This window comes from Vulpes vulpes, chromosome 6 (assembly GCF_048418805.1).
Source record: "Vulpes vulpes isolate BD-2025 chromosome 6, VulVul3, whole genome shotgun sequence".
Taxonomy (NCBI): Eukaryota; Metazoa; Chordata; class Mammalia; order Carnivora; family Canidae; genus Vulpes; species Vulpes vulpes.
This window is the reverse complement of record NC_132785.1, coordinates 126,611,476-126,620,185: the sequence shown is the minus strand read 5'-3', so window position 1 is coordinate 126,620,185 and position 8,710 is coordinate 126,611,476. Positions and strand designations below refer to the sequence as shown.

The window sequence follows — 8,710 nt, the reverse complement described above, 5'->3', positions numbered from 1 at the left end:
CGGGGGCCTCCTGGGTCCCGGTACACAAGCAGGTTTGCAGGGGATGGCGCGGGCAGCAGCTGGGCTTCGGCCCCCCAGAGCCCGCCCGCCCGCCCCGCCGGCTGTCACGCGCCATCCGGCGGCACAGCCCGCCCCGCCCCGCCCCGCAGACTAACGGAGGCGCGAACCCGGGGAGTCAAGGCCAGGGGAAGGCTGGGGGAGGGCAGGGCTGGGCCTTAGCTGGGAGCCAACGAGGGGGGAGCGACCGCAGGCCCCGGTGGGGTGCGGAGAGGTCGGCCCGGAGGCTGGCCCGGTGCAGTGGCCGCAGGAAGCCGCAGGGCCAGCTTCCAAGGCCGGCGGTGCACGGTCCTAGACCTGGGGACCAGGGTGGGGGCGGGCCTAGGGCCGCTTGGCAGGCAGGGACCCGGCTTCTTTGCAAGGGGTCGGAGGAGCCAGTGGCCCTCACCCCTGCCGTGGCTCCCGGAGCCGTTTGGAGTACGTGAAACCCTGGTTCGCACCGGCGGCCCGGTCTTGGGCACAGTTGGTTCTCAAGACGCAGCCAGCTGGCCACGGGGGCTCAGAAGGCCACCCCGCAGCCCTCCAGGCCCGCAGTTCCTTCCCGTCTAAGATCTGAAGCTGCGCACACCATTTCTTTTACCTCGGCGACCCCTCAGCTCAGCCCTACCTGAGGTCTTTACTCAGCAGTTCTGGGCCTCACATGGGCCTAGGACCTGCCACCTCAGCAACATGGGGTCAGCAGCCCCTTCTGTCATTAGCGAAAAGGGAAAGTCACATGAATCAAGGAGAGTGAGAATAAACCTCCTGGCGTAGTACATTAGACACCAGGGCCCCAGCGGGGGGAAGGCCAGACCCCTCTGCATTTTGCTTTTGGCCAAATCCTAACTGGCTCTCGGTAGAACTCATCCAGGTTTCAAGTCTATTATCCCCATTGGTACGTTCTTTTTGGCACCGAAGCTCCCAGAACGACCACTGGGGGTTGTGGGCCCCAACACATGAGCATTTCTTTTGGCTGTTGCTTTCCAAAAAGTGGGTGAGGTCCTCCTTAAAACTCTGGCCCGCTCGTCCACCGTGGAGCCGAGAGGTGAAGGAAGCATTTCTGGCTGGTGTGAGTGGGGCCCTGCGAGTTTCCATTCCTGAGCTGGAGGGGAACCCACAAGGGGCCAGGATTCCTTGGCAGAGGCTTGGAGGACCGAGGGACAAACGAACGAATCACAGGCGTTAAAAAGCTTAACAACATTATGCGTTTATTATATTTTATAGAGCCATGTTACACATGCGTGGTGCTTCAAACGGAGTTATCGTTAAATGTTTTTCTGGATGCAAAGCCATCTGATGCTTGATGCGGATGCCTTAAATACTATAATATTTCTGCATCTATGACCTATGAGCTAAGGAAAAACCAAGGACGACAATTCCAGAAATGGCAAAGAACATTTAAGAAAAGATGTACATGAGACACAATGCTAAGTCCTTGAGTCAGGGCCTACAGAAGTTACCAGCAAGTGAATAAAAACAGAATTGTTCTATGAAAATGGCTTGACCAATCACCATCCGTAGATAATAGAGCCTCGTTAACAGTTATGGATGTTGTAGAAAAAAGGTTATTGTGTTTGGTACTGATGCCCTTTCCCTGCCACGATGTATGCAGACATTGTGCGGCCCCCAGAGAGCAGCCAACAGACTGCAGCACAGCCACTGCCCCCGCCCCGCAACATCCCGATGCTGTTTCTTATGGCGTCTGAGTGTCTTGAAGGAAAAGCAATTTGACCAAACTTGCCGCTTTGTGGAAAATCAATCATTGCGACTCAGATGAACGTGATTACCACCACACTCCCCCTCTGCAGACTCCCAGAACGCTGGTCAGAAACTTGGGGAGCGGGGTGACCGGCTTGCAGGAAGCTTGATTTGCCTGCTGACCTAAACTAATGCTCAGGTTCACGTTCAACATTCCCTTCCGGTTTTTCTAAGGGGAGCGGAGAAGTGTGTCAACAGTACGCCACCCACCCCTCCCACAGCCCCACACGGCCCCAGCTTAAACATCCTCTCCAGCACCCTGCTGGCCTCTCTGACCTGGACAGGATGCTGGCAGCCTTCCAGCCGTGGATACCCCCCTACTTGTGGAAGGGCCCGTCTCCTTCTAGAAGCCTGATGCCGCTTGCTCTAAAGGGCCTCACACCATCTTCATGCAACCAGGGAACCTGAGCGCACAACGTGAGCAGTGACCAAGTTGGCCAAGGCCAGTAAATGGAAGGTGCAGGAGACCTAGCCAGACATTCAGCGCTTCTGTGCAGGCTATGGGCATGCATGACCGGGGCTGCAAGGAAGCAGAGCTTGGAGTTTGGGTGGCATGCACCTGCCAGGACCCGCTGAGCTTCCAAAGGGAACCAGGACAAAGGGCTACAAGGTTAGACAAGCGCCAGGGGTCTGAGGCCACCCCACGACGGGCAGGCCGGAACAGCTAGGAAGAAGCCTCAGGGCAGGGTCATGGCACGAGGGAGACGCCGGTGAGCAGCCTCTGCTGCTCTCCCACTATACTGACCTCTGGGATCCTTGCTCTTGCTGGTGGTCAGATGTCCAGAAAACAGAAGGAACTTAAGGAATCAAAGATTAATCACATGGCTTCCCTAAGCCATGCTGATCCCAGGCCACAGAGGAGCCAGACACGGAGCCATCGATTCTCTCTGCCTGCAGTGCGAGGTGGAGTCCTCAGCTTCCCACTCAAACCCTTTTGGGGGGTGGGGGGGAGGCAGGTGTGCCAGCGCCAGGGACATGGATAGAGGCGCGGTTCAACAGCTAGGTTTCACTGGGCGGAGCGGGGCAGCAGGAAGCCCCTCTACCGCACTGTGGCGGCTACTCAGGCAGACCGTGGGGTCTCTCTGGGTTCTTGCTGAATGGAAGGGACTGTCCTCTATCTGTGAAGAAACCATCTATAGCTCTGCTCAGACACACCGGCAGGCATCGAGATACTATTCTGTCAAAAGGCCTTGCTTTAGTCAAATTCAGCAAAATAAGTGATGTTTAAAAGAAGTTGCACATGAACACCAAATGGGGGGGGGGGGGATCTTGATTTTCCTCAAATCCTCAGGCCTTGAATCTAGGCACAGCACACAAACACCATATGAAACCAACAGCGTGAGTTCAATGTCACCTTGGAAAATAAATGTCACTCTGGGGTGACAGTTCTTTATACAAATATTATGCTTCCCCCGAGACCCCCACTACCAAAAAAGGGGGAAAATAATAAGAAATCCAAAAATAGAAAACAACATCTTGTTAAATGTAAACTTATCCTCTGGAACTTTTATATTACATATGCTAGAAACATGCATTTATTTCAGCTCGGATGTAAGAAAATATGTCTATCAGTATTACTTATAAATCAGGTTAATCCTCAAGACAAGGGACTCACTGTTAGAACGCCACTTCAAACTGCAGTAAAATTACATCTTTAGCAAAATTATAAATTCTAACCACAAGCACGACGGGTTTCGGTTACAGCCAATGAGGACAACGGCTATTTTCCCACTGCCGCTCACTGACGAGCTTCCTACGTACACTACTGGGAATCGAGAGCGCCCCGCCAACCAGAAACCTGGGACATTCCATCGTCTTCCAACCCCCAATCAAATTCCTGTCAGAGATGAACTCTGAAGACCCGCAAGAGAAGACACATGGACAAAGGGCCCTGGGGAGCGACGGCTGTTCCCCGCAGAGACAGAAGGGGCACAAGAGATGACCAAGGCATCCCCCAAAGGATCAAGGCACAGAGGAAGGGGGACCTCGCTCCACACGGGAGCCTGGCTTCTCTGTAGGTCATGGCGTAGCTCTGGGGGGGCTGCTGGCGACACCTGCCTGTGGCACCAGTCGGCTTAGCCGTGGGCCCTTGGGCAGGAGTCCTGAGGACAGGGCCAGGACCAGGCTCTCGTGTGGCAGTGCTGGGCGGGGGTGGTGCGGCATTTTCAGTACAGCCACCCAGAGGCTGCCCACCTGACGGTGGAGAGGGCAGGTACGGGCGCTTACACCACGGGCATCGGTGGAGGCCTCCGCCCCAGGTCTAGTCAAAAGAACCACACGTTTGCACTGGGGAACGCAGCTTCGAAGGGGACCTCCGCCACCGGCTTACCTCTCTCCTGACTGCCAGATACAGCAAAGCCTGGCTTATCCAGAGAACAGCTGGGGTCTTCTGATCAAACTACCCAATGGATAACAGATTCTGAACGAATAAAAAAAAAGCGTCTCAAGTTAAATTTGTCATTTAGGATTCAGAAGGCACTTCAAAATTCCGGAGAGCCACAGGGTCACTGCTATTAGGTCACCAATCCTCCTGTACAGGACCGATGGAGAAGCTCTTAAGAGACAGGGCTACATTTTTGGCCTGATGGTGTCCTGGACATCTTAAATAAACCACAGATATTATATTAGCTAGTTTGTCTCAATTACCTCGCAGAGTCAAGCGTGCAGCACACACAGTATATTTGCATTTTGAGTACACGGGGATTTTGCTGTATCATGGCAGTTTATAAAATAGTCTCACAAGTCTGGTATTTGACTCTTAAGTAAAATCCAAGAATTATAATTGTACATTTAGGAGGTCACAATGTGAGAAGTACTCACTGAGTACAATATATTGTCTTTATAATCTAATCACCCTGCCAGTCTGTGCTCGCTGTCCAGGTAGAAGCATGAAAGCCACTGGTGCTCACCCACGACACGTGCCAGCATTTAAAGCCTCTACCACATGGAGGAACCAAGGCTCTCTTACCAGCAGCCGAGAACCCTAAGCCCTTCCTGTCAGACAAGCCAAGGACCCGCTGGGGCTGCCCTGAAGGCAGCCCGAGCAATGCAAGTGCCCCGGGTCTCCCCTCTGCTCGCGCCCCGTCCAGGTGACAGCTTACCTTGAACGCGTGCACACACAGGCCAGGGCGCAGCTGCTTCAGTCACACTTTTGCTGGGGGAGAGCTAAAATCAAAAACCTGTCACCAACGGGCCCAGTCTGGGGTACTCTGAGGTAGTTCCTTAACTCGGGATGCCTGTCACCTACTCTCTCCCAGAATTCAGCACGCGTAGGAAGTCCTAAAACATCTATGCACCGCTGCAATCACAAGTCACTGTAGTTGAGTGCAAAATAAAGGAAACTTGAGTTGCTTTATTTAGCTTCCAATTTCTGGGAGGCTCGAGAATTATAATTATTCTGGACAACAAAAGGAAATAAGACTGTGCTTACAGATCTTTTTCTGCCGTATTCTTTCTGTAGGATTGCTGTTTTATTGTTGCCCTTTTCTGTTACATGGGGTGTACACATCAGGTGGTAAAAGGTACAATACATTCTACAACTGAGCACCACTTTCTGTAACTGAACAGGCAAAGGAATTACACTGAACATCAGCATCTGGCAGTATTTTTCGGAAAAAAAAAAGTGACTAAAATGGGTTTAAATTGATTAACACTATTAAATCACATCTAATATCTGATACTACATGATTCAATACAGCTATACGATACAATTATACAAAATGTGTTAACATCAAAGAATACAACCAAAATTAAGATAGCAAACAAAACCTATATAACTTTTTTTTTTTTTTACAGGAAAATACTTTTGAAGTATGCATGTAACTGCCCATTCTTTTAAAGAAAATCTACTGCAAGCAAAGTTATCAACCTCCAGAAAAATCACACATAGCATTACTAAGCATATCCCCAAAAAGTGTACAATATGCACACTTGGAAAATACAAAATTAAAAAAATTGTAAGCAACAGGTGAGCTTCATATTTATAAGAATGTGAAAAGAAGTCCCATTTTTAGCACTGTTGTATAAAGAATTGTCTTTTGATGCGAAGTTCATGAATTGTCCTCCTGTTGGGACCACACTTTACAAAAACACCGTGTTTTTGAAACGAGATTACAGAGCAAGATAGAGCATCTTAGCAATGTCATCTTATTAAAGTTTTTTTTTTTAAATTTTTACTACTTTATCAAAACATGTCCCTTAGGTGTGTAGGATTCATTTTTAAAATTCTTTCCTAGAAACAATATACAAAGGAGAGGCATATTTATTCCCAATCACACTCCTGGAAGATGCTCCCCGGGGTCGAGAAGGGTCTTCTCCGTCATCTTCTCACTGGTTGTTTTTGGCCTTAGCGTGTGTTAAGATGTGAGATTTCAGGTTAGTTGACTGAGCAAACTTCTTATTACAGCCATCGAAGGGGCACACATAGGGCCTGTCTCCGGTATGGATTCGCACGTGTGTGCGCAAATTGAAGTCCAGTGAAAAGCGTTTCCCGCAGCCTTCGAATGTGCACTGTCGGGGAAAGACCAGAGATAACCCAACTCAGCGACCTGTGACCGTGATCAAGAGAGTGGGCAGCGCACAGCCGTGCCTAAGAACAGCCTGCCTCCCTCACCAGGTGCCTTGTCCCCCCCCTCCCCACCCCTGTCCTCCTCCCAGCACCGGGGAAATGTGCCAGTCCCATTGCAGGCCAAGCGGAAGGGACAGCTTCTGAAACCCAGGCACAGCCCTCGTGAATTATTTAATTATCAGGGAAGAGAGACACTTGGCGAAATACCAAGAATCTTCCTCGGGATCATGTGAAGGTCTTCATACTTGTGTAAATGTTTCAAATAATAAAATACAAATGATTAGGAAGGTTTCTGGTGTCAGGTAAAAAGAACCATGTTAAATTCAGAGCTGCACTGCTAGTTCGTTCACTTGTTCTGGGTTTCTTAAAAACAAGACAAAACATCACTGATACTTATTCTCATATGGTAACATCTTAGAAGCTGTCAATTGGTAATTCAATATACTTACACCAAGTACAGAAAAAAAATTGCTTCAGTCCCACAGTGAACGCACTAGAAATGCAGTTTCAGGCTTGCTCTTTCTTGAGCAATCCACCCCCATCAACACCCCGATACACGGTACGCCCGTCTCCACTACTGGAGAGACTGCACACGAGGGAGACAGGACCCAGGGCAGCCCTTCTGGGTGCTTCATCAGGACCCAGGGAGCACGGAGAGCCCGAGTCTCAGTCTCTGGGCTGTGTCTCTCTAGCGCCCAGAGCCCGGCCTACACTTGCCGGGTAGTGCAGAGGAGGAAGGGACCGGATCTACCTGAAAGGGTTTCTCTCCAGTATGAACCAGTTGGTGTCGTTTTAGTTTTGAGCTCTCAACAAAAGCTTTGCCACACTCTGCACAGACGTGGACTCGGGGGCCGTGGGTGTGCAGGTGCTTTCGCATGGCAGAGTTATCCCTGAACATCTTTGTGCAGCCCTTCAAACAGAGAGAGAAGCTTAGTGGTTCACGCTGCAAACTGTTACAAAGGGTTCAACCACTTAAAAACAGCCTTCACTGACCCAAGAACTCCCCCACCCCACCTCCCCATTTACTGTTTACTCAGTATCATAGTAGAGATATTTAATTACTTAAGACAAAAACCGGATAAGCTGGAAAAGGCCTTCTCATTTAATGCAAACCCTGTGTTACAGATCAGGAAACTGAGGCTCAGAGATGTCTTTAAGTAGACTTGCCCAAGGTCACACTGCTCATAGGAGCCGAGCTGGGGGTAGAACCCAGCAGCCTGGCGTCCAGCCACACCACAGCTGCCTCACCCAACTCTGACCCCCAGATGAAGTAACAGAAGCCCTGGTAAACAAATGGGGTTGAAATGACAGCAGTCCACCACTACCTTTGGTGGGCCCCACATTCTGTGCTGCAAGAATGGGCTGTCACTCTCCATCGCCTACTGTTCCCTCTTCTCTCTTTGCCTCTTTCCCCTTCTTGACAGAGAAAGAAGCAAGAGGGTCTCCAAGGAATGGCAACTACAGAAGAAATTGATTTTGTGAGACACCGGGAAAAGCAGCAGGCACACGGACATCGGAGCGGGGAGGGGGGGCAGATGGGTGTGTGGTGCTCAGGACAAGCATGGCCTTCACAATTTCTTCTGCAGTTGCTGTCCAGGGATGGAGTGGGTGGGGGATGAGGGGACAGCACAACAGGAGGACAGCTTCACAGGCATGAGGCGGGGGGAGCCACAGCTTTGGCACCCTGGCCCCTAGGGCTGTGCTTCCATTCAGCAAATGTAATTTTTAAAAAATGGAATTTGGAAAAGTACACAGAGAAGCTAGAGGGATGACAGGCACTCAGGGCCTAACTGTTTTCAAATGCTTCTTACTGTGCGTGCTGCCCCCCTCAAGGAACTAGTTTTACATTTCAAAGTCTCCACATTAAACGTGGTGAAAAAGCACCGAAAGAACCCGTGAGTGGTCACTAGAAGGAAATCGCCCACTGAGACTCATCCTTCTCCAATTACTGATTTTTTAAAAATTCTTTATCCCATTAAAACTTTCTTCCCCTTTTCTTTTTCTTCACCTATGTGATACTTATTTTTCTGTTAGTTTTTCATCCATCCAATCATGTGTGAGACAGACCCAACCCACACCTCAAAGTCACTTCTTAGGTGATCCTTTGATTTGGAAGGCTAATCACATTTGAAAACAATTAAGCACCCCTCTGGTAACACACAGTTAACAGGGCAAATTAAGAAAATTGTGAAGGAAATGTAGCTTTATTAGGCTTACTTTAGCAACATCCAAAATAATTTCCCAATTTCCATGAGTTTACAGTCTCACAAAGGTCCATGGGTGAGACACAACCCAATGTCCTAAGACTTCTTAATAATCCAAAAAGAATAAAATCCTAACATCATATAT

The 8,710-nt window shown here is 49.7% G+C and overlaps 1 protein-coding gene across 1 annotated transcript in view; it reads right to left on the bottom strand.

Moving 5' to 3' along the window:
• Nucleotides 1-1,222: 1,222 nt before the first annotated feature.
• The window catches only part of YY1 (YY1 transcription factor), a 32,989-nt gene continuing 25,501 nt past the window's right edge, over nucleotides 1,223-8,710 (bottom strand). The window contains exons 4-5 of the mRNA XM_026012568.2: nucleotides 7,113-7,271; nucleotides 1,223-6,303 (exon numbers count right to left, since the gene is read on the bottom strand). Coding sequence (XP_025868353.2) covers nucleotides 6,121-6,303; nucleotides 7,113-7,271 — 342 coding nt within the window. The 3' untranslated portion in view covers nucleotides 1,223-6,120. The remainder of the gene's footprint in view (nucleotides 6,304-7,112; nucleotides 7,272-8,710) is intronic.